General features: G+C 38.1%; 1 protein-coding gene across 3 annotated transcripts in view; it reads left to right on the forward strand.

The window, feature by feature from the left end:
- The window catches only part of AKT3 (AKT serine/threonine kinase 3), a 392,608-nt gene that overhangs the window by 37,021 nt on the left and 329,214 nt on the right, over positions 1–26,373 (forward strand). Inside the window, exon 1 of one of the 3 annotated variants that reach the window (XM_057550143.1) lies at positions 20,746–20,811. The exons of the other annotated variants lie outside the window; for them this stretch is intronic. Coding sequence (XP_057406126.1) covers positions 20,761–20,811 — 51 coding nt within the window. The 5' untranslated portion in view covers positions 20,746–20,760. Of the gene's footprint in view, positions 1–20,745; positions 20,812–26,373 lie in introns of those variants that run through there. 3 annotated transcript variants of the gene reach the window in all.

Raw genomic sequence — 26,373 nt, forward strand, 5'->3', positions numbered from 1 at the left:
CAACAATCATATCTAATATGGCAGTCCAAAAAAGCTTTTATAAGTTTTTAAAAATCCAGGATCTATACAGTATATTTGGTTATGTCTCTAGCCCGTTTTATTCTGGAATAATAAAAATGTGACATTATGTTGCTTTCTGAGACATTGATTCTACTTTTCTTTGAGGATTTTATGCATCATGTTGCCTTGTAGAATGTTCCACATTCTGGATTTGTCTAATTTTTCTTTATTATTACATCCAGGTTGAACCTTTTTTGGTGAAAATACTGTGTAGATGATGTATAGTTGATCAAGAAGGTGACTTCTGGATCTCTTCACTATAGATATATTTTTTCCCCCATTTACAAACCTGTGGGGTCATAATTCCCAACAACCTTTCACTTCGGTTTTAAACTTCCATTGGTGCCACTGCCTGAATCAATTTTTACATTGTGAATTCCAAAGGAAAATTCCTTTGTAATGGCCATATATAATATATCCATATTTGCAGTTCCCTGCAAAAAAAAAAAATTCCTTAGCACCACTGAAAGAATCCACTGTTGTTTTTTCTTGTTAATAATAAATACGTTATTTGGACTGTGGATTTGAATATATTTATTGTCTGAGTTCCATGTACGTTTATTTTAATTAATGAAGAATTTTGAAAAAGTTCGATTTAATTTAAAACAATAAGTTAATAACAGATCTGTTGGATAGTTTTAGAATTCCTAACAGTGAGGCTCATCGAACAGTTGTGCGATACTTTTTGAATACCAGCTACAGTGTAAGGAGTCACACCAGATAGTATAATGTACTTAACATTAAAAACTGTAGCCCTCAAATACTTATCCAGGTAAGTTGAGAAGGTAAGACACATATGCATATAAAAATAGAATAATATTCACAGCAGGAAAACATATATGCTGAATCACTGGTATAGTCAGTAAATGATTTTTGTGTTCAGGAAACAGTCACTTTGAACTTTGACATGTGCAAAAGCAGTGTAGGTATATGAAATGTCTTAGGATGTCACTGACATTCTGAACCTGGGCTTTTGAAACATATATTCCAATAAATAATCTAGTGCCTACCATGTTATAGCAACCGAAGAAGCAAAAAGAATAAAACGTGTCCCTTGCCCTGAAACACTATCATTGAGGATGATACTGTACTATCACAGGGATGTATACTATATAAAATCATTAAAACTTCTATAATAAATGTATCTACTTAGTGCCAAGGCTGTATAGGAGAGAGAACTAGGAATTCACATTGCTTGGGAAGTGGGTGTGTGACAGGAAAGGCTTCATAGAGTAAGTGGCATTTGAGTCTGAGGGGAAGTTTTTAGATTGAGAATGGAAGCGTATTCTAGGCAATAGAAGATGGGCCCAAATGCCCAGAGGTGTAATAGTGTGTGGCTTGGTTTTAGACCCTGGTGATACCATTTCAGGAAATTCAGAAGTGGTCCTGATTTGGGAGGGGATGATAGAAATGGTTATTCAGCCTTTCGTGTGTGTAATTTTTTTCTCATACAGGAGAACAACACAGTTGAATTTTAACGGTATGTACAATTTTTCAGAAAAAGTATACAGAAAGCAGTGGACTGAAGAATGAACCTGGGAAACACTTAACTCTACTAACAATTGAGGAATGGGAGGAAAAGGAGACCTCCTTAGGGAAGTACAAAAGGCGTTATTTATTAGGAAGGAAGAAAGCTAAAATAGTAATGTCATTAGAACCAATTGACAAGAAATTTTACAAGAGGATGATTAATATCACAACAGAGTGTACAAAGGAAATGAAAAAATTTAAAGAGGCCATTGGATCTGACAAATAATTTTGTGAATTCAGTTTCAGTAATTTGGGGGAGGGGGTTGGAAGCCACTTTTCTGGGGAAAAAGAGAATGATTGAGGCTTAAATACTGGATTTAAACCATTTGTTCGAAAACTTTGGCAGTGAAAAGTAGGGTAGCAATAGAATGAGTACAGTTTGGTCAAGTGAAATTTTTTTTAAAAGTTAGAGAAAGCCTTGTATATATATGATGGCAGAGTGGAACATGCCAGTGGGACAGGAGATACTACAATTTGGCAGAGCATAATTGATGGAACAAAGGGTTGGGAAGAGATGAGAACATAAGAGAAAGGATTAGCCTTGGAAAGGAGGAGAGGCAAACTTCTAGTTGGTCCAAACGGAAGGAAGTGATCATGAAGGAAGAACAGAAAAGGAAAGATTATTAAGGAAGAGAAGTGTAAAAAAGGAACTTACATGTGGTGCTATTACATTCTCTGTGAGTTTGGATAGAGCAAAATCATTTTGGTTTTTGAATTTTCTATTTGATTTATGTATTCCAGGAGCATTAATAGAGGAATTACCCACCCAGTGTAATCTAAAGTTGGAGAGTGGCATGGCAGAAGGCTAAAGGGCAAAGGAGTAGACACGTGGTATTTTCTACCATTAGAAAAATTTTAATACAAAGAAAATATTGAACATCAAAATACTCTAATATTTAAAAATGCAATTATTGTTAATACATAAAGATTTAAAACCTTGTTTAGGAACACAGTATTACTGGGTTTAATTTAAAAAATTTTGTTAGTATATAAATTTAAAAGTATACTTTATATAGATAAAATAACTAATCTAATGTTTAAAATTTTGCAGTGTTTTTTTAACTAAGGACTTTTCTCTATGAGAATAATCAGGACTTCTCAAATTTTAAGCAACAACAACTCAACACAAGCTTAAGCAATGAAGGAAAAATTAAAAGAGGGGATGGATTTATTAGATTATGTAAATGGGGAATCCAAGATGGACTAATTTCAGGTGTTCCCGAATCCAGGAATCCTGGTGATGATGTCAGGTGTTCTTTCTTCTGCTCCATTCTGCTGTTTTCCATCTGTGATGTTCTCATTTTCAAGCAAGGTTCTGCTCTGTAGTAGGCATGTGGTTACTAGAAGCCCCAGGGCAATATCATCATGGCTAACTCCACGAAAGGAAGATAGGCTTTTTCCCCCCAGCCGTATAGCAGATACCAGAGTAGATTGTGTCATTTTTTCACCCCTAATTATCACTGTAGCCAGGGGTGTACATACTCTGATAGTATAGAGCCTGGGTTATGTGATCATTTCTTGAAGGAGGTCACAATAACTGTGAGTTGAAGGGGTGGTGGCTCAAAACTTTGGCACATTTCCTTCTAGTATGTATGTATGTATGTGTGTGTGTGTGTGTGTGTACGTACTTATTTGTTCTGTAACAAACCAAGTAGTGTAATGAATACCTTGTGTCAAATTCCTTAGGAAAGAATCAGCCTTTGATTGCTTATGTAAATGAGTCTTAACAGCTTTTTAAGTTTATGATTTCATAAAAATACTGTAGAAGCCTTTTCTTTTTTACAAGTAAAAGTTTTCTATGCTATATATCACAATATTTCCAGGCCTTCACAAAAATGGAGCAGTTGTTCATGGGTTGACTTCAATAGTAGCAAAACAAACATTTTGTGATGCTGAAAAGAACTGGATGTGTATCGAGCAGAAGTCCTGAGTTTTAATCTTAACTCTTTCAGTAACTAAGTGTGTGTAAACAACACGTAAAACTACTTACACCACTGGGGCTGTAAAAATAGGTGGATTAGAGGTCTTGTGAAGCTCTAAATTTCTGCTATTTTTTTTTTTTTAAAGATTTATTGATTGATTGATTGATTGATTGCTCTGTTGGGTCTTCGTTTCTGTGCGAGGGCTTTCTCTAGTTGCAGCGAGCGGAGGCCACTCTTCATCGCGGTGCGCGGGCCTCTCACTTTCGTGGCCTCTCTTGTTGCGGAGCACAGGCTCCAGACACGCAGGCTCAGTAATTGTGGCTCACGGGCCTAGTTGCTCTGCGGCATGTGGGATCTTCCCAGACCAGGGCTTGAACCTGTGTCCCCTTCATTAGCAGGCCGATTCTCAACCACTGCGCCACCAGGGAAGCCCTCTGCTATTTTTTAATAGAGTAATTTGGGTTACAGAAAAATGTTAAATAAGAGGAATCTTAATATACTGTAAAGAAAATTAATGATCCTAGTTTTCATGTCAGACAGACTTGGATTTGAATTCCAGCTCCTCTACTCACCAGCTGTGTAAACTTGGACAGATTGCTAAACCTTGTCTCATGTAAAGAATGGCAATAATAATAATAATAATAATAATACCACCTGATTTGAAGTGTAAGGATAGAAATGCATTTGATTTCTGCTCAGTAAAATTTTACTTTGATTAGTTTCTGTAAAGTCCCCTACAGCTCCAAAATTTGATATTTGGAATTATTTTTGCTACATGAATATTCATTTGTCCCATCATAACTTTTCTGATAAATTCTATCTAGGAAAATTACTGTTAAGTTACAAATGTAGAGTCATAAATGTATATTTATAACAGCTGCATTATGCCTGTGACATGCTTCCCTTTGAGACCATGTCGTAGAGAATTCATATGGACCATTTCATAATAGAATTTGAGCACTTAATGGTTAGCTATCTTACCAAGAGTTCGGCTTAGTAGTAGATTGTATTGGAATATACCTGATAAAAGGCAAATTATGCTAGCAAAAATGAGGCATACAAACTTAAAGAAAATTCTGACTAGGCCATTGGAAATAAGCTGTGGACTTGGGATCTACTAAGACTCCCGAAATCAAGCTAGATAGATATCACTTAAGATTATTGTAAAGATCAAAGGAACCAAAGTATATAAGCCCTTTAAGCATAGTATTTTTCTTATACATTAGCTACTACTATTGTTATTTTTATCTTCTGGGGGTATGTTTCCTCATGATCAGCAAACCACATTTAGCCAAGAGCAAATGCAATGGAAAATCCAATGCAATTTTTTTTTTTAACTATTTGGCAGTTTCTTTCTTTCTTTTTTTTTTAAAATTAATTTATTTTTGGCTGCGTTGGATCTTCCTTGCTGTGCAAGGAAGTTGTGGCGAGCGGGGCCTACTCTTTGTTGCAGTGCGCAGGCTTCTCATTGCGATGGCTTCTCTTGTTGCAGAGCACGGGCTCTGGGTGCGCGGGCTCCAGTAGTTGTGGCACGTGGGTTCAGTAGTTGTGGCTCACGGGCTCTAGAGCGCAGGCTCAGTAGTTGTGGCTCACGGGCTTAGCTGCTCTGCGGCATGTGGGATCTTCCCGGACCAGGGCTCGAACCCATGTCCTCTGCATCGGCAGGCGGATCCTTAACCACTGTGCAGGGAAGTCCTCCAGTGCAGTTTTTATCTAAGGAGTCTGTTGGAACCTTCAATCAAAAAACAAAACCCCCACAAAACTGAGGAAGCTCATCCAAAATCCCAAACTAGGGTTTTATTTTTTTTCTTATTTTGCTTTAGTTCCTGAAATAATTTTTCATGAGAAATTTTTTAGTATTAATTCATTCAACAAATATTTATTCATTATGGGCTAGGTACTGAGGAAAAGAGCAGTGAACATAGATAGATAACATACTTTATATTAAGGAAAAAAGCCAGTGGCTTGTTTACATTTTATTTTATAATAGCTTTGTAGTTGCAAAATAAAATTGTAGCTATAAGATTAATTAAGGCTTTAGTATACCAGTGACTTTTCGGTAGGCTAGATGGAAAGAAACTTGTTTAACTTTGTTTAATTTGGTGTTTCTGAAACTTTTTGACCTATTTTCCCTATTTTTCCCCCTCACTGAACCCACTTTCAGAGATAATAGTATATAAGTAGGTTTCTTTAACTGAAAGTGAACAATATTAGGTTAACTGTGTGATATTTGTAGGGCAGAAACGGTTGCATATCAACATTTGTAGTTCATCTTATACTAATTGGATTACTTTGTCCTGATTTGCCTGGGACAGTTCTGGTTTATGCCCTGTTGCTCCAGTGGGATTATTTATAGTCTTCTCTTTAAATCTCAGAAGTGCCCTGGTTTGGATGATAAATTTTTTGGTCCCCCTCTAGCTAACACTTTTGATCCACTTATTATGTGCCAGGCAGCATTCAGCCCTGTGAGGTTGGTACTATTTTATCTTTCTTTTTTAAAAATGAGTAAGCTGAGGTACAGAGAGGTTAAGTCTTAAGATTACATACCTAGTAAGTCATGGGGTCAGGATCCAGATGCAGGCACACTGGTCCTAAAGGGTCTTTAGGTGCCTTGTGGTGACACAAGAACGCTCTGTGAATATGCTTAAGGGAAGAGGGGGAGGAAAGAGCTCTGGAGAATTCTGACAGTTAAAAGCAAGTAAAGGGAATAGAAACTTGGAGATGTGGCAGAGAGTAGGAACTAAAAGGAAGGAACTTTAAGTTATACAAAGTAGAAATTGGTGAAATTGATTTATTTCCTCTAATTATCCTCATCCTCTTTTTTTTTTTTTTTTTTTTAAATATTTATTTATTCATTTATTTGGTTGCACCAGGTCTTAGTTGTGGCAAGCGGGCTCCTTAGTTGTAGCTCCTGGGCTCCTTAGTTGTGGCATGTGAACTCAGTTGTGGCATGCATGTGGGATCTAGTTCCCTGACCAGGGATTGAACCCAGGCCTGCTGCATTAGGAGTGTGGAGTCTTATCCACTGCACCACCAGGGAAGTCCCCCTCATCCTCTTTTTAACTAGAAAGAGGTATTTTCCTTTTCACTGTTTAATAAGTGCCCCGAAGTATTAGACAGTTTTCTCTTGAAATATAGTGAAAGAGCATTAATTTAAAGCAGTTTTTTTTATAACATCTTTATTGGAGTATAATTGCTTTACAATGGTGTGTTAGTTTCTGCTTTATAACAAAGTGAATCAGTTATACATATACATATGTTCCCATATCTCTTCCCTCTTGCATCTCCCTCCCTCCCACCCTCCCTATCCCACCCCACTAGGTGGTCACAAAGCGCAGAGCTGATCTCCCTGTGCTATGTGGCTGCTTCCCACTAGTTATCTATTTTACGTTTGGTAGTGTATATATGTCCATGCCACTCTCTCACTTTGTCACATCTTACCCTTCCCCCTCCCCATATCCTCAAGTCCATTCTCTAGTAGGTCTGTGTATTTATTCCTGTCTTGCCACTAGGTTCTTCATGACCTTTTTTTTTTTCCCTTAGATTCCATATATATGTGTTTTGTCTTTTGTCTCCTTAGGTAGGTTTATTCCTAGATATTTTATTCTTTTTGTTGCAGTGGTAAATGGGAGTGTTTTCTTAATTTCACGTTCAGATTTTTCATCGTTAGTGTATAGGAATGCAAGAGATTTCTGTGCATTAATTTTGTATCCTGCTACTTTACCAAATTCATTGATTAGCTCTAGGAGTTATCTAGTAGCATCTTTAGGATTCTCTATGTATAGTATCATGTCATCTGCAAACAGTGACAGCTTTACTTCTTCTTTTCTGATTTGGATTCCTTTTATTTCTTTTTCTTCTCTGATTGCTGTGGCTAACACTTCCAAAACTGTGTTGAATAATAGTGGTGACAGTGGGCAACCTTGTCTTGTTCCTGATCTTAGTGGAAATGGTTTCAGTTTTTCACCATTGAGGATGATGTTGGCCGTGGGTTTGTCATATATGGCCTTTATTATGTTGAGGAAAGTTCCCTCTATGCCTACTTTCTACAGGGCTTTTATCATAAATGGGTGTTGAATTTTGTCAAAAGCTTTCTCTGCATCTATTGAGATGATCATATGGTTTTTCTCCTTCAGTTTGTTAATATGGTGTATCACATTGATTGATTTGCGTATATTGAAGAATCCTTGCATTCCTGGAATAAACCCCACTTGATCATGGTGTATGACCCTTTTAATGTGCTGTTGGATTCTGTTTGCTAGTATTTTGTTGAGGATTTTTGCATCTATGTTCATCAGTGATATTGGCCTGTAGTTTTCTTTCTTTGTGACATCTTTGTCTGGTTTTGGTGTCAGGGTGATGGTGGCCTCGTAGAATGAGTTGGGGAGTGTTCCTCCCTCTGCAGTATTATGGAAGAGTTTGAGAAGGAAGGTGTTAGCTCTTCTCTAAATGTTTGATAGAATTTGCCTGTGAAGCCATCTGGTCCTGGGCTTTTGTTTGTTGGAAGATTTTTAATCACGGTTTCAATTTCAGTGCTTGTGATTGGTCTGTTCATATTTTCTATTTCTTCCTGGTTCAGTCTCGGCAGGTTGTGCATTTCTAAGAATTTGTCCATTTCTTCCAGGTTGTCCATTTTATTGGCATAGAGTTGCTTGTAGTAATCTCTCATGATCGTTTGTATTTCTGCAGTGTCAGTGGTTACTTCTCCTTTTTCATTTCTAATTCTATTGATTTGAGTCTTCTCCCTTTTTTTCTTGATGAGTCTGGCTAATGGTTTATCAATTTTGTTTATCTTCTCAAAGAACCAGCTTTTAGTTTTATTGATCTTTGCTATTGTTTCCTTCATTTCTTTTTCATTTATTTCTGACCTGATCTTTATGATTTCTTTCCTTCTGCTAACTTTGGGGTTTTTTTGTTCTTCTTTCTCTAATTGCTTTAGGTGCAAGGTTAGGTTGTTTATTCGAGATGTTTCCTGTTTCTTGAGGTAGGCTTGTATTGCTATAAACTTCCCTCTTAGCACTGCTTTTGCTGCATCCCATAGGTTTTGGGTCGTTGTGTCTCCATTGTCATTTGTTTCTAGGTATTTTTTGATTTCCCCTTTGATTTCTTCAGTGATCACTTTGTATTAAGTAGTGTATTGTGTAGCCTCCATGTGTTTGTATTGTTTACAGATCTTTTCCTGTAATTGATGTCTAGTCTCATAGCGTCGTGGTCGGAAAAGATACTTGATACGATTTCAATTTTCTTAAATTTACCAAGGCTTGATTTGTGACCCAAGATATGATCTATCCTGGAGAATGTTCCATGAGCGCTTGAGAAAAATGTGTATTCTGTTGTTTTTGGGTGGAATGTCCTATAAATATCAATTAAGTCCATCTTGTTTAATGTATCATTTAAAGCTTGTGTTTCCTTATTTATTTTCATTTTGGATGATCTGTCCATTGGTGAAAGTGGGGTGTTAAAGTCCCCTACTATGATTGTGTTACTGTCGATTTCCCCTTTTATGGTTGTTAGTATTTGCCTTATGTATTGAGGTGCTCCTATGTTGGGTGCATAAATATTTACAACTGTTATACCTTCCTCTTGGATCGATCCCTTGATCATTATATAGTGTCCTTCTTTGTCTCTTGTAATAGTCTTTATTTTAAAGTCTATTTTGTCTGATATGAGAATTGCTACTCCAGCTTTCTTTTGATTTCCATTTGCATGGAATATCTTTTTCCATCCCCTCACTTTCAGTCTGTATGTGTCCCTAGGTCTGAAGTGGGTCTCTTTTAGACAGCATATATATGGGTCTTGTTTTTGTATCCATTCAGCCAGTCTGTGTCTTTTGGTGGGAGCATTTAATCCATTTACATTTAAGGTAATTATCGATATGTATGTTCCTATTCCCATTTTCTTAAATGTTTTGAGTTTGTTATTGTGGGTGTTTTCCTTCTCTTGTGTTTCTTGCCTAGAGAAGTTCCTTTAGCATTTGTTGTAGAGCTGGTTTGGTGGTGCTGAACTCTCTCAGCTTTTGCTTGTCTGTAAAGGTTTTGATTTCTCCATCAAATCTGAATGAGATCCTTGCTGGGTAGAGTAATCTTGGTTGTAGCTTTTTTTTCTTCATCACTTTAAATATGTTCTGCCATTCCCTTCTGGCTTGCAGAGTTTCTGCTGAAAGATCAGCTGTTAACCTTATGGGGATTCCCTTGTGTGTTATTTGTTGTTTTTCCCTTGCTGCTTTTTATATGTTTTCTTTATATTTAATTTTTGACAGTTCGATTAATATGTGTCTTCGTGTGTTTCTCCTTGGATTTATCCTGTATGGGACTCTCCGTGCTTCCAGGACTTGATTAACTATTTCCTTTCCCATATTAGGGAAGTTTTCAACTATAATTTCTTCAAATATTTTCTCAGTCCCTTTCTTTTTCTCTTCTTCTTCTGGGACCCCTATAATTGTTGGTGCGTTTAATGTTGTCCCAGAGGTCTCTGAGACTGTCCTCAATTCTTTTCATTCTTTTTTCTTTATTCTGCTCTGCAGTAGTTATTTCCACTATTTTATCTTCCAGGTCACTTATCCTTTCTTCTGCCTCAGTTATTCTACTATTGATCCCATCTAGAGTATTTTTAATTTCATTTATTGTGTTTTTCATCGTTGCTTGGTTCCTCTTTAGTTCTTCTACGTCCTTGTTAAATGTTTCTTGCATTTTGTCTATTCTATTTCCAAGATTTTGGATCATCCTTACTATCATTATTCTGAATTCTTTTTCAGGTAGATTGCCTATTTCCTCATCATTTGTTAGGTCTGGTGTGTTTTTACCTTGCTCCTTCATCTGCTGTGTGTTTTTCTGTATTCTCATTTTGCTTAACTTACTGTGTTTGGGGTCTCCTTTTTGCAGGCTGCAGGGTCGTTGTTCCTGTTGTTTTTGGTATCTGTCCCCAGTGGCTAAGGTTGGTTCAGTGGGTTGTGTGGGCTTCCTGGTGGAGGGGACTAGTGCCTGTGTTCTGGTGGATGAGGCTGGATCTTGTCTTTCTGGTGGGCACGTCCACGTCTGGTGGTGTGTTTTGGGGTGTCTGTGGCCTTATTATGATTTTAGGCAGCCTCTCTGCTAATGGATGGGGCTGTGTTCCTGTCTTGCTAGTTGTTTGGCATAGGGTGTCCAGCACTGTAGCTTGCTGGTCGTTGAGTGAAGCTGGGTCTTGGTGTTGAGATGGAGATCTCTGGGAGATTTTCATCGTTTGGTATTATGTGGAGCTTGGAGGTCTCTTGTGGACCAGTGTCCTGAAGTTGGCTCTCCCACCTCAGAGGCACAGCCCTGATGCCTGGCTGGAGCACCAAGAGCCTTTCATCCACACGGCTCAGAATAAAAGGGAGAAAAAATAGAAAGAAAGAAGAAGGAGAATAAAGTAAAGTAAGATGAAATAAAATAAAGTTATTAAAATAAAAAAATCAAAAATAATTATTAAGAAAAAAAGAAAAAAATTTTTAAAGTAAAAAAAAAAACAACGGACGGGCAGAACCCTAGGGCAAATGGTGAAAGCAAAGCTATACAGACAAAATCTCACACAGAAGCATACACATACACACTCACAAAAAGAGGAAAAGGGGAAAAAATAATATATCTTGCTCCCAAAGTCCACCTCCTCAATTTGGGACGATTCCTTGTCTATTCAGGTATTCCACAGATGCAGGTACATCAAGTTGTTTGTGTAGCTTTAATCTGCTGCCTCTGAGCCTGCTGGGAGAAATTTCCCTTCCTCTTCTTTGTTCGCACAGCTCCCGGGTTTCAGCTTTGGATTTGGACCCGCCTCTGCGTGTAGGTCGCCTGAGGGCATCTGTTCTTCGCTCAGACAGGACAGGGTTATAGGAGCAGCTGATTCGGGGGCTCTGGCTCACTCAGGCCGGTGGCGGGGGGCGGGGGTTGGGGGAGGGAAGGGTACGGATGCCGGGCGAGCCTGCGGTGGCAGAGGCCGGCGTGACATTGCACCAGCCTGAGGCGCGCCATGCGTTTTCCCTGGGAAGTTGTCCCTGGATCACGGGACTCTGCCAGTGGCGGGCTGCACAGGCTCCCGGGAGGGGCGGTGTGGATAGTGACCTGTGCTTGCACACAGGCTTCTTGGTGGCGGCAGCAGCAGCCTTAACGTTTCATGCCCATCTCTGCGGTTCGCGCTGATAGCCGCGGCTCGTGCCCGTCTCTGGAGCTCGTTTAGGCGGCGCTCTGAATCCCCTCTCCTCGCGCCCCAGGAAACAAAGAGGCAAGAAAAAGTCTCTTGCCTGTTCAGCAGCTCCAGACCTTTTCCCAGACTCCCTCCCGGCTAGCTGTGGTGCGCTAACCCCTTCAGGCTGTGTTCACGCCACCAACCCCGGTCCTCTCCCTGCAGTCCACCAGTTTGTTTATGTGTACTCTGTTTTTAAATTTAGGGATATCTTCTTTTTCCTTAAGTAACGGAAATCACATTTTTGAAAAGGCTTTTAAAAACCTATCAACTTATTTATGACAGTTTCTTCATAGATCTAAAAGTTAATTTTAGGTAGGGAATTTATGGAGCTTTCTTTTTTTTTTTAACTACCTTATTGCCATATTTTAATGTCCTATTTCTACCTCATATCATATTGACTCCAGCCTAGCTGTGTCCTCCTTTATCCCATCTGGAAGTAAAAGAATGCTAAAGTATATTTTTGCTTCACTGACTAATAATTTCTAGAACTATGAATTTATTATTGTCTACAACTATAGTTAACAGTTTGATTTTTACAACCACAACTTTAAGGTAAATGTACAATTCTTAGAATTTTAAATGTAAATGTTTAATGAAAATGAATAAAACAAAACTATTAAATAAGGTAGTATGTAGGCGTTCAGTTAGATTTACCAAACATTGAGGCTCCATTATGGTTAATTTTTCTGCTTTGTACTTAGGGATAAAAAGGTAAGTATAACTGTTTTCCTGTATCATCTTTCCCCTCATTCTCCCTTGTTCTCCCTTCCCACCCCTCCCCTCTGTCCTTTCTTCCCGCCCTCCCACAAACCTTATTGAGAGTCTACTATGTGCCATTTGAGCTCAGGGATATAAAGATGAATAAGTATTGCCTGCACTCATGCCTTAGGGAGACAGACCAGCCCTTGAGTCAACCAGCTCAGAAAAGTGTAGCAAGTGTTAGAGCCAGGCTCGCACCCAGAACTGTCTGGGTTTTTTTAAGGATGAAAAGAATTTAAGTCATCTGAAAGGAGGAGCAGAACTTAAACAGATAGGGAAATAGGGTGAGTATCAGAAAGAGGGGAGCTCGTTGGTCACTGCTGAGAGGGCAATTGCTGTGTTAAGGGGTTGACAGCCTTATTAGTTGCCTTGGAGTTGAAGGTTGAGGAATCAATGCGAAATGAGAAAGTAGTCTTCTAGGAAGCTTGATGTGGTGAAGGGGATTAGAGAAGATGGTAGCTTGAGTTTGTTGTATGATCAAGTGACTATTTTTTATAGTGAGGAGATGAGGAGATGAATATATTTGCTGTCTAGGAGTGAGCTAAGAACTGGCAAGGTGAGATTAAAGGACAAGAGAGAGAAGATGATAGAACAAATTCCTGTAGGAAATTAGATAATATCAAGTACACAAATAGAAAAGAGTGTTGTTTTTTTGTTTGTTTTTGTTTTTTTGCTACCTGACGTTTGAATTACATAATAAAATAGATCACTAAACATCTTTATAATCTGGAAGCTCTTCTAATAGACATATGTGCTAAAATCATTTTAAAAGAATTAAAGGAACTATACTGACTATGTTGTCTGGTATTCCTATATGAAAATAATTAGAAACTCCTTTTATCCATAACTTCCCTGTTGTTCAGTCCTCCAAACAAAAGCAAATGGGTCTTCACTGGTAAGAAAAAAGAGTATCTGTTTTAAGGGTCAGATGTGTCAAATTGTTCTAACTGGAGGGAGGAGTGCTACTGTGTCATAAATAGCAAGTTTTCTGTGTTTATAAATCAGTGTCTGAGAATCCCAGGATTCTCATTCAAGGGGTCTAGGTTAGGATCCAGAAACCAATTAATTTATTTATCCACGAAATGTTTTTTTAAATATTTAAATATTTATTTATTTATTTTGGCTGTGCTGGATCTTTAGTTGCGGCGTGTGGACTTCTTAGTTGCAGCATGAATGTGGGATCTAGTTCCCTGACCAGGGATCGAACCTGGGCCCCCTGCATTGGGAGTGCAGAGTGTTACCCACTGGACCACCAGGGAAGTCCCCTACCAAATGTTTATTGATTGCTTTCCTACCATTTTCTTATTACCATAATGTGTAGGTGATGTCAGAAGGTGGCTCAGGTGCCTACTCTCTAATTGAAGGACAGAGATAATAAATAAGTAGTTAAACAAACAGGATAATTTCATACAGCAATAAGTGCTACAAAGAAAGTAAACCACGGTATGTACTATGAAAACTAGAGTTACCCTGGTGGGGGAGAGAGAGATAACTTTGCAGACGGCTATCTTGGAAGGAGCCTTTCAGGAAGTAACTTTTTAAACCTTGCTTTTTAAAAATTATATTTTAAAATTGTGGTAAAATCTACATAACATAAAATTGACCATTTTAACCATTTTTAAGCATACAGTTCAGTGGCGTTAAGTATATTCACATTGCTCTACAGCTATCACCACCATCCATCTCCAGAACTATTTTTATCTTGCAAAGCCGAAACTTTGTACACTTGGCCCCTTCCATATCCAAAGGTTCTGCATCTGTGGATTCAGCCAATCACAGATTGAAAATATTTTGAAAAAAAAATTCCAGAAAGTTCCTAAAAGCAAAGCTTGAATTTGCCTTGTGCTGGCAGCTATTTACATAGCATATGTAGCATTTCAGATATTGTAAGTAATCTACAGATGATTTAAAGTATATGGGAGGGTATGCATAGGTTGTATGCAAATACTATGTCATTTTATATAAGGGACTTGAGCATCCACAGATTTCGGTATCTGTGAGGGTCCTGGCACCCTGTGGATACCGAGGGATGACTATACTCTTTAAACCAGGGGTCCCCAACCCCCGGGCCACAGACCAGTACTGGTCTGTTAGGAACAGGGCCACACAGCAGGAGGTGAGCAGTGGGCTAGCGAGCAAAGCTTCATCTGTATCTACAGCTGCTCCTCATCACTTGCATTACCGCCTGAGCTCCGCGTCCTGTCAGTTCGGCAGCGGCATTAGATTCTCATAGGAGCACGAACCCTACTTTGAACCGCGCATGCGAGGGATCTAGGTTACGTGCTCCTTATGAGAATCTAATGCCTGATGATCTGAGGTGGAGCTGAGGTGGTGATGCTGGCGCTGGGGAGTGGCTGCAAATACAGATTATCTTTAGCAGAGAGGTTTTACTGCCCAGAGACCATAATAAATCAATTGCTTGCAGACTCAAATCAAAACCCTATCAGTGGACTTCCCTGGTGGTGCAGTGGTTAAGAATCGCCTGCCAGTGCAGGGGACATGGGTTCGAGCCCTGGTCTGGGAAGATCCCACGTGCCACAGAGCAACTAAGCCCGTGTGCCACAATTACTGAAGCCCGTGCGCCTAGAGCCCGTGCTCTGCAACAAGAGAAGTCACCGCACTGAGAAGCCCGCGCACCGCAATGAAGAGTAGCCCCTGCTCGCTGCAACTAGAGGAAGCCTGCGCGTGACAATGAAGACCTAACACAGCCAAAGATAAATAAATTAATTAATTAAAAAAACAAAAACAAAACAACATACGTATCAGTGCGTGGCAAGTGAACACAAGCTCAGGGCTCCCACTGATTCTGTATTATGGTGAGTTGTATAATTATTTCATTATATATTACAATGCAATAATAATAGAAATAAAGTGCATGATAAATGTAATGCGCTTGACTCCCACCCCCACCCTGGTCCGTGGAAAAGTTGTCTTCCACGAAACCAGTCCCTGGTGCTGAAAAGGTTGGGGACTGCTGCTTTAGACAGTAACTCTCCATTTCCTGCTGAATGAGATACAGCAGGAGTCAGAAATAGCTGATTGTTTGAAATCAGAAAGCAGATGGACAGGCAGTAACTGATTAGCAGAAAGGAAAGGTTACAATGCCTGTAAGTGCACAATGCCTGTAAGTGCACAATACCTGTAAGAGGTGTAATACAGTTGACCCTTGAACAACACAGGGGACCCTCATGCAGTCGCAACTCCACGTATAACTTTACAATCAGCCCTCCGTATCTGGAGTTCTGTATCCGCAGATCCAACCAACTACAGATCATGTTGCATTATAGTACTTATGTAGTGAAAAAAATCTGTGTATAAGTGGATTCGTGCAGTTAAGCTCATGTTATTCAAGGGTTATCTGTATTGTGTCTTTCTGAAGCTCCCAAGAGGCTCAGCATTGGGAGGCACCAGATACTAAGGAAAGTTGAGGTCAGAAGTGGAGCTGAAAACGGAGATTGGTCAGAAAATAGGTACGTTTATAGGTTCTCTCTCTATGTATCCTTATAGGTAGGTGACTGCCTCCACCACCAATCCTGGCCTCAGTAGACCAAGGTTTATTTATAAAATTGAAGAAGTGCCTGCATTTTGAAACCAGGGGCAGTGGATGGCTGATTATTTAAAACAAGAAGATTAAGGGAAATCTACATCCAAACTCTGGAACTTCTAGCTTGCTTCCTCTTTTCTCCTTCCAGAACTTCAGTCTGTCCAGCTCATCTCCTTCAGAAAACTGAACTATCTTAAGGTACTGGTAGGCTCACCACAAGAGCCCCCAGAGTGAATTCCACCTGTTGACAAGCCCTATTCCCCCACACAGATCTTTCAATCAATTCTTTTCAGAACCTCATTCTTAACTATGAACTAAGAATCCAGGACCATCAGACATTTGGGGAAAGCCTCCATAAAAAAAGAGAGGTCAAAATAAGTAAACTGAAATATAAAGAGGTGGAGGAGAGGAGTGATACTTGGAGTATTGGGAGAAAACAGACACCATAGGGGTCAAAAGAAAACCTAAAAAAAAAAATCCTCTAATAGTATTATCAGAGAAGACACCTATTTCTCTCCCTACTAAAATGATAGAGAAAACTAAAGCATAAATCCATGAGGGTAAAGAGAACTGGATGAGAGATGACAACAGAAAGAAGATATCAACTATCGGAAGCTGAGAACCTGATGTAGATTTAGCAAAACTGGGAAAGCAGAAACTTAGTTCTGTGATATGGGTAGTTGTGCAATCAGAAGTTGGTCTTTTTTCAATTATGATGTGCTTTGCTTTATTTGCACTACTAGTTCTTATTTTTTGAGTAGTATACTCTCTCCTGATTGGAGCTGTTAATGGGTTATCCACCAGTGGAGAAATCAGAATGATTAAAATGTAGTTTTTGTTTTCATGTGGTTCTCTTAAGTGGTCATGCATTGTATCCTTCTCCCTATTCGTGAACCAACATTTCATAGGAATGGATACCTGATGCTTTTCTGGGTGGCAGTGACAGTGGTATTGAAAAGGATGCTGAAAAGAAAATACAAACAATATTCAACCTAAGAATGTGTTCTAAATTTTGCTTGTAAAGTAGTTGTTTAAAACTTGGTACTTCCTTGTAAAATTATGTAGTAAATGGTTATTAGATTCCCAGACCAAACTTAAATAACTTTTCTTCAGTAGTTAAATGGACATTGGTGAGTGCTCCGGGAGACTGAACTGTTTTGTGTAATATTTTCCTGTGAAAAATTACTTTTTTGTGGTAAAGTGGCTACGTGGATTTAGAGTCATACAGACTTGAATTCAAATCCTGCCTCTGCCATTTTTATGCTGTGCAACCTTGAGTAAGTTACTTAGTGTTTCTGAATCTAAATAAAATCAAATCAGTAAAATGAGATTAATAATATCCTACTCAGAGGGTAGTTGTAATGATTAAGTGAAATTAAAATAGATAAAATCACTCAACCTAGCTCCTGGACCCTATAGGGTCAATAAATGTTTGTAGTTTCCTTCACTTTTACCCTTGTGGTATGTAGTAAGAGGGAACATTAAGAGGGACTTAAGGGAAGTGCGTGTCAATTGAAGGTATGTAACATTTTTGAAATGGAATTCCTGTGTTTTTAAACTTTTCCTTATTTACTTACAACACGTGTGTTCCTTGTCATTTGATATACTTGCTATTGTAATGCTGTAGAAAGAGCATAAGACTGGGACTCAGGAGATCCAGGGTCTAGTCAGCTTCCTTACTAACTAGATGAATGATGGTTGTATATGTTACTTCCCCACTTTGGGTCTCATGTTTGATTTGAAAAGTGAAAGTGTTTTATTGTAAGATGACATCTAGAAATTTGTTTCTGCTCTAACATCATATGATCCTGTGATCTGTGAAGCTGAAGTTGTCTTTTTGCGACCTGGGTTTTGTGAGGTGTTCAGGCTTGGGATACATGTATTGGTACAAACTCAATATAATTGTTTGGAAGACTTGAGATTATTGGAAATTATAATAACTAGATTAATAGCTGATGTTTGGCTTTTTCATTGGAAAATAGTTCTGGCTATAAAACCTATTTTTGACTGGAAATATACCAGGACTAGCCATTGTTTTTCTTCCTACAGAGATAAGTGATCTGTTAGTGCTGTTCACATGAAGCTATCACCGTTATTTTTTTCGATGTCATATAGATGTTACCATTGCCCCTATAAACCCTCCCGACAGTTGTGGACATTTTTATTCCTAGCATGATTTGGGATATGTGTGTGTATGTGTTTGTTTTAAATCATGTTTAATGTTTGTTATGCTAATTTTAGTTCAGTTGGCACTAGCAAAGCGACACCCAGGCTAGATCATGTTATTTGTTTCCATGGTGGTTTTTTGCCTCTCATAGTCTGCATTTTATATTTATGTGTGTGTGTGTGTGTGTGTGTGTGTATATATATATTTATATATATATCTGATTTTATAGTATCTTTTTTCCCAGCTGCATTGAAAGCTCTTCGAGAGCAGTAACCACATTTCTTTTGCTGACTTTAATCTATAATGTCTGGCACATAATTGATATTCAGGATGTATTTTTGAATAAACTAATAAATTCATATTTTTTCCCAACAAATATTAAATGAGTAGAAATATAGTGGTAAATAAAAACTCAGAATACTTACTAGAATTAACAACTGTAGCCTTTGCTCTTACAAAACAGTGAATCTAAAACGAAAGGAAAAAATAACCAAGGTGGTTGTATAAATGACTTTTATTATTGTTTGTGCAAGAACAGTGAACATTCCCTAGTACAGGAAGCAAGTTTTAAAAACTGCTGGCAGAACTAAGAAGTCAGACTGTCCTTGACCCTTAGATCAAATGTTTTAGAGCCTGAGTTTCCTCAAATCTTCTTCAGTTTGGAGTAAACATTTTGACACAATGAAAGATTTATTCTGTAATTTTGGTCTTTATAAACAAAGAGCTTAACTAAATTTGTAGAAACAAAAAACAAAAACTTTCTCATTTGTACTAGTTTCATTTTTAAAAAGTTCATTTCCTTTCAAGTGCATAATACTGTAAAGTGAGCTCAGCTGTATTAGTAGATAAACATGTTGATTCATTTGGCCCTGAGCTACTGAATGAAGCCAGGAGGGGCACACTTTGTTCTTTCCCCCACCCAGTGGCAGAATGTTTTTCTTCCTCTTCTCCTTATTGTGGGAAGGAGACTGGAATAAGTGACTATTTAGGTTTACCTGAATTGATTAGTAGGAGGTAAGGGAAAAAGATTTCTTCACTACTTACTTCTTTTTCTTCTTTTAATTCTTGTCATTAATATAAAGCGTATGCTTTTCATCCAGTTCTCATACTTTAATGTTTGCTGTTATATATTACTTCACAGTTTTTATGAAGCCATTTTACTTAATGCTCTATTTCGAGTTATTTATTGTTATGCGTCAGAGGTGTCTTCAGGTGTGTTGAGGGTGGACTTAATTTTGGAAGCAAAAAAAAGTATGCTTATATCCAGTGGTATTGGGATAATATACTCATATGATTAATTTATGGTAGAGATTTTATGAAGTATAGGAAGAACTTTTATAAAAAACCTAGGATGATCCTTAGTATTTTGGAACAGATTTTAGAAAAGGACCGAAGTATGTGGCTTTTACATAAACCCTATAAGTAGTTGTTTGTTTCAGCACACATTGTTTCCTATGTGTTTCATATCATGTTAGGTACAGTGAATAGGCAAAGATTAATAAGAAATTCTCTATGCCCTCAAGTAGCTTACTATCTGTGTACCATTCCCCAAAGTCATTATGGGTAGGTATTCCTCAAAAATAGATTTCTGCTTTTGAATAAGTTTGGGAAATACCTGGACTAAACAAAATAGAAGGTTTCCTTAGTAGGGTTCTCAAAAGTGTACATTGTAGAATTCCAAAAAGTAATTATACTTTGTGAGATTCTCCAAAAATTCCTTGTGACACAATTTTTTTTCTCATGAAACTTCTCAGGTGGGATCTGAGGAGATGGGAGGGTGTGAGAGATAGTGGCAGTAGCATGTTCAGAAAGAGGACGATTAATGTGTCATGGGACACCTTTTGTGAAACAGTGGACTCATGCAATATTCTTATCTAGCCCATGCCTTTGAATACGTCTCAGAAGTCTAGCGTTTGCTGTAGAATCTCTATTTATGCATCTTAATCCTTTATATTTGGATAAGGGGCTTGATTCTTTTTATTGAATTAGTTAAGTGGAAATGGGAATTAGTAATTAATATGAAAAAGTGCTACCTGTTATCTCAAATTCAGCCTGTCTGAAAGCAGACTAACCATTTCTTCCAAAATAGTTATACCTCCCAGCTTTTCTATTTGATTATACTGTTTTACCCCTTTTCTAGCACTTAGACATGAGACCAGTCATTATTGACCTTTTCCTTTGTCTTATCCAACCATAACCCCAATGCCTATAACCAAATACTGCCTAATTCTTCTGTAACGTTCATCAGTATTTTTTCCATTCCCACTGCTGTCATCTAGCTTAGATACACATGAAGTAAATGATCAGTAAATATTTGTCAAATGATGGAATCTGTGTGACGTTTCCCAGTGCTAATCCTACAGTGCTTTTATTCTGTCTCCCACTCCTAAATTTATATATCTGTCTGAATTATGCTCTTCTGTATGTGTTATATTACACTTTGTTCTCACATCAGTTCTTATGTGCCCCCTCCCCCTTTTTACATTCCTTAATTTCCTTTTCTTTGCAGCTTCTATTTCTTTTGCATTTCAGTAGCAGGAGTATTTTGTGTGGTGAGAAGTTGCTGTACTACTCTCATGACACTGTTCTCCAAAGTCTGGATCAAAGGGCAGAACAGGAGACTATGGGTGAGTTTCAAGGGCTGAGGAATGCTGTCACCCTCCAGCATTTCTGGTTCAACAGCGTCTAATCGTTTTTGACATCTGTACCCCCAATGCTTTTAATAACTTCAGGGTTCATGATTGACTGGTTTGCTGTTATTTGCTTATTGAATACTTATCTGTTAGACACAGAATTATTAATTGTTTGTAAAAACTAAGTTACTAGTTAAATTTTGCTAATTTAAGCATAAAGGAGGTCTCCTGGAGTTGATTGATGGAGAGGCCAGGCTGTCAGAATTGGGGCTACACAGCTGGGAAAGTGCCTCCATTCCCACAATAGCTGTAGGAGAGAGAATATTCAGTAACTGAATATTTTGCTTTTTAAAATTACATTCAGATAGCTATTATACTCTTTAATTATAAACTTGTAAGTTGAGAAATTATTACTTTTCTTTTCAAGCAGAGGTTATTGTGGGGGAAATAATGGGATGACTGGATTTGTATATCCTGGGATTTTAAATCCAGAGATGGGGAGAAAGAGGAAACACAAATTTTCAGAATATGAAAGGATAATTTTGGTCTGCTTCATGCTTGAGTACCCCTTTTTGAGCAGGGTTAGAAGATAGCCTTAGGTCAGTACATTTCTCAGTGTGTACTTGTTAAAACATAATTCAGATCTCTTGATGAAAACTCTACCGTTTCTTGTCTCTTACAGAAGAAAAAAAAACCAAACTGCTATCAATAATCTTTAAGGCTCAGAATGATCTGGACAGAGGTAGAGTTACCATGAAGCTAATTAAAGCTTGAGGTCTCTTGCTTGTGCAGGCTGTTTCCTGGACGGGACCTAAATTGATTAAGGCCACCATAGTTTTACACTTTGACTTCCTCCCTGTCACACTTTCTATCCTTGCAGGTTATGTTGGAGTGGACATAGGGAGTTTTGGAATCCTAAGGAGAGATGTGTTGGTACATTTATGTGATTTGCAGTGCCTTTCATATATAGTTTAGTTATTGCGGGTTGACCCACTTTAAGAACGCTTACCAGCTGGGATCCTCACATGAAGGTACAGGGCCAGAGGCTGAATGGTGATATGAACTGGTCCCGTGACACCCAGTCAGGACTGGAAGAATGTGGGTAATGGAGGAGAAACCAAGATGACCATTTTAAAGGTTGTTAAACATTCTTCTAATCTTACAACTCGTGAAAGAAATGTAGAAGAGGTTTTCACAAATTCAGTAATTTGAAGTATTTAAGCTGGGACAAAGTGGGCATCATCAACAGGCAGTTGTGAAGCTGAAAGAAACTTTTCTAAACTATCAGTTATAAAAAATAAATTTTCACCCTGTATTCTAGGTGAAAGACTGAACTATTCTCTCTGATGACTATAGAAAATGATATTACAAAATCATTGTCATGAAGAGACAGTCAAGTGCAATACAGCCAAGATATGTAGGAAAAATTATTATAAAGGTGTGGAGGGAGTTAATTATTTAAAATATTATGTTAGGATTGTTTGATGTGCTTGAGAACTATTAAAATTTTGTAATTTAACGTAGTTTTCTTTCTCATTCTGAAGAAATACTCAATTTAGGACTTAATTTTGTTTTTATAGTTTTGTATTCTCTTCCGCCAATTTATAAGCTTCAAGCTCCATTAAAACCATTAAAAATCCAGCTACCCTGGATTTCCTCTTGTCTGCCTCTTTAACCTCATCTCATATACTCATCCCCTCATTCATTGCAGTCCAGACATATTCATCTGTTTGTCCCTCAAATGGATTATGTTTGCTCTCATGTCAGGCCTTAGGCACTTGGGTGTTCCACTTTTTCCTTACCTTTTTTTTTATTTGGAAGATTTATTTATTTACTTTTTTTAACATCTTTATTGGAGTATAATTGCTTTACAATGGTGTGTTAGTTTCTGCTCTATAACAAAGTGAATCAGCTATACATATACATATATCACCATATCTCCTCCCTCTTGCGTCTCCCTCCCACCCTGCCTATCCCACCCCGCTAGGTGGACACAAAGCACCGAGCTGATCTCCCTGTGCTATGCGGCTGCTTCCCACTAGCTATCTATTTTCCATTTGCTAGTGTATATACTTCCGTGCCACTCCCTCACTTTGTCCCAGCTTACCCTTCCCCCTTCCAATGTCCTCAAGTCCATTCTCTGCATCTGCGTGTTTATTCCTGTCCTGCCCCTAGGTTCTTCATAACCTTTTTTTTTTAATTTAGATTCCATATATATGTGTTAGCATACAGTATTTGTTTTTCTCTTTCTGACTTACTTCACTCTTTATGACAGTCTCTAGATCCATCCACCTCATTACAAATAACTCAATTTCGTTTCTTTTTATGGCTGAGTAATATTCCATTGTATATATGTGCCACATCTTCTTTATCCATTCATCTGGTGATGGACACTTAGGTTGCTTCCATGTGCTGGCTCTTGTAAATAGAGCTGCAGTGAACATTGTGCTACATGACTCTTTTTGAATTATGGTTTTCTCAGGGTGTATGCCCAGTAGTGGGATTGCTGGGTGGTATGGTAGTTCTATTTTCAGTTTTTTAAGGAACCTCCATACCGTTCTCCATAGTGGCTGTATCAATTTACATTCCCACCAACAGTGCAAGAGGGTTCCCTTTTCTCCACACCCTCTCCAGCATTTATTGTTTGTAGATTTTTTGATGATGGCCATTCTGACTGGTGTGAGGTGATACCTCATTGTATTTTTTTTAAAATTAATTAATTGATTAATTAATTAATTTATTTTTGGCTGTGTTGGGTCTTCGTTTCTGTGCGAGGGCTTTCTCTAGTTGTGGCGAGTGGGGGGCCACTCTTCATTGCAGTGTGCGGGCCTCTCACTGTCGCGGCCTCTTTTGTTGAGGAGCACAGGCTCCAGACGCGCAGGCTCAGAAGTTGTGGCTCACGGGCCTAGTTGCTCCGCGGCATGTGGGATCTTTCCAGACCAGGGCTCGAACCCGTGTCTCCTGCATTGGCAGGCAGATTCTCAACCACTGCACCACTAGGGAAGCCCCTCATTGTAGTTTTGATTTGCATTTCTCTAATGATTAGTGATGTTGAGCATCCTTTCATGTGTTTGTTGGCAATCTGTGTATCTTCTTTGGAGAAATGTCTGTTTAGGTCTTCTGCCCATTTTTGGATTGGGTTGTTTGTTTTTTTGATATTGAGCTGCATGAGCTGCTTGTATATTTTGAAGATTAATCCTTTGTCAGTTGCTTCATTTGCGAATATTTTCTCCCATTCTGAGGGTTGTCTTTTCGTCTTGTTTATGGTTTCCTTTGCTGTGCAAAAGCTTTTAAGTCTTATTAGGTCCCATTAGCTTATTTTTGTTTTTATTTCCATTTCTCTAGAAGGTGGTTCAAAAAGGATCTTGCTGTGATATATGTCATGGAGTGTTCTGCCTATGTTTTCCTCTAAGAGTTTTATAGTGCCTGGCCTTACATTTAGGTCTCTAATCCATTTTGAGTTTACTTTTGTGTATGGTGTTAGGGAGTGTTCTAATTTCATTCTTTTACATGTAGCTGTCCAGTTTTCCCAGCACCACTTATTGAAGAGGATGTCTTTTCTCCATTGTATATTCTTGCCTCCTTTATCAAAGATAAGGTGACCATATGTGTGTGGGTTTATCTCTGGGCTTTCTATCCTATTCCGTTGATCTATATTTCTGTTTTTGTGCCAATACCATACTGTCTTGATTAATGTAGCTTTGTAGCATAGTCTGAAGTCAGGGAGCCTGATTCCTCCAGCTCCGTATTACTTTCTCAAGATTGCTTTGGCTATTCGGGGTCTTTTGTGTTTCCATACAAATTGTGAAATTTTTTGTTCTAGTTCTGTGAAAAATGCCAGTGGTAGTTTGATAGGGATTGCATTGAATCTGTAGATTGCTTTGGGTAGTAGAGTCAATTTCACAATGTTGATTCTTCCAATTCAAGAACATGGTATATCTCTTCATCTGTTTGTATCATCTTTAATTTCTTTCATCAGTGTTGTATAGTTTTCTGTATACAGGTCTTTTGTCTCCTTAAGTAGGTTTATTCCTAGGTATTTTATTCTTACTGCTGCAGTGGTAAATGGGAATGTTTCCTTAATTTCTCTTTCAGATTTTTCATCATTAGTGTATAGGAATGCAAGAGATTTCTGTGCATTAATTTTGTATCCTGCTAATTTACCAAATTCATTGATTAGCTGTCATAGTTTTCTGGTAGCATCTTTAGGATTCTCTGTGTATAGTATCATGTCATCTGCAAACAGTGACAGTTTTACTTCTTTTCTGATTTGGATTCCTTTTATTTCTTTTTCTTCTCTGATTGCTGTGGCTAACACTTCCAAAACTGTGTTGAATAATAGTGGTGAGAGTGGGCAACCTTGTCTTGTTCCTGATCTTAGTGGAAATGGTTTCAGTTTTTCACCATCAAGGACAATGTTGGCTGTGGGTTTGTCATATATGGCCTTTATTATGTTGAGGAAAGTTCCCTCTATGCCTACTTTCTGCAGGGCTTTTATCATAAATGGGTGTTGAGTTTTGTCAAAAGCTTTCTCTGCATCTATTGAGATGATCATATGGTTTTTCTCCTTCAATTTGTTAATATGGTGTATCACGTTGATTGATTTGCGTATATTGAAGAATCCTTGCATTCCTGGAATAAACCCCACTTGATCATGGTGTATGATCCTTTTAATGTGCTGTTGGATTCTGTTTGCTAGTATTTTGTTGAGGATTTTTGCATCTATGTTCATCAGTGATATTGGCCTGTAGTTTTCTTTCTTTGTGACATCTTTGTCTGGTTTTGGTATCAGGGTGATGGTGACCTCATAGAGTCTGGGAGTGTTCCTCCCTCTGCTATATTTGGGAAGAGTTTGAGAAGGATGGGTGTTAGCTCTTCTGTAAATGTTTGATAGAATTCGCCTGTGATGCCATCTGGTCCTGGGCTTTTGTTTGTTTGAAGATTTTTTATCACATTTCAATTTCAGTGCTTGTGATTGGTCTGTTTATATTTTCTTTTTCTTCCTGGTTCAGTCTCGGAAGGTTGTGCTTTTCTAAGAATTTGTCCATTTCTTCCAGGTTGTCCATTTTATTGGCATAGAGTTGCTTTTAGTAATGTCTCATGATCGTTTGTATTTCTGCAGTGTCAGTTGTTACTTCTCCTTTTTCATTTCTAATTCTATTGATTTGAATCTTCTCCCTTTTTTTCTTGATGAGTCTGGCTAATGGTTTATCAATTTTGTTTATCTTCTCAAAGAACCAGCTTTTAGTTTTTTTGATTTTTGCTGTTGTTTCCTTCATTTCTTTTTCATTTATTTCTGATCTGATCTTTATGATTTCTTTCCTTCTGCTAACTTTGGGGTTTTTTGTTCTTTCTCTAATTGCTTTAGGTGTTAGGTTAGGTTGTTTATTCGAGATGTTTCTTGTTTCTTGAGGTAGGATTGTATTGCTGTAAACTTCCCTCTTAGAACTGCTTTTGCTGCATCCCATAGGTTTTGGGTCTTCGTGTTTTCATTGTCGTTTGTTTCTAGGTATTTTTTGATTTCCTCTTTGATTCTTTCAGTGATCTCTCGGTTAT

Source organism: Balaenoptera acutorostrata, chromosome 1 (genome assembly GCF_949987535.1).
Source record: "Balaenoptera acutorostrata chromosome 1, mBalAcu1.1, whole genome shotgun sequence".
Lineage (NCBI taxonomy): Eukaryota > Metazoa > Chordata > Mammalia > Artiodactyla > Balaenopteridae > Balaenoptera > Balaenoptera acutorostrata.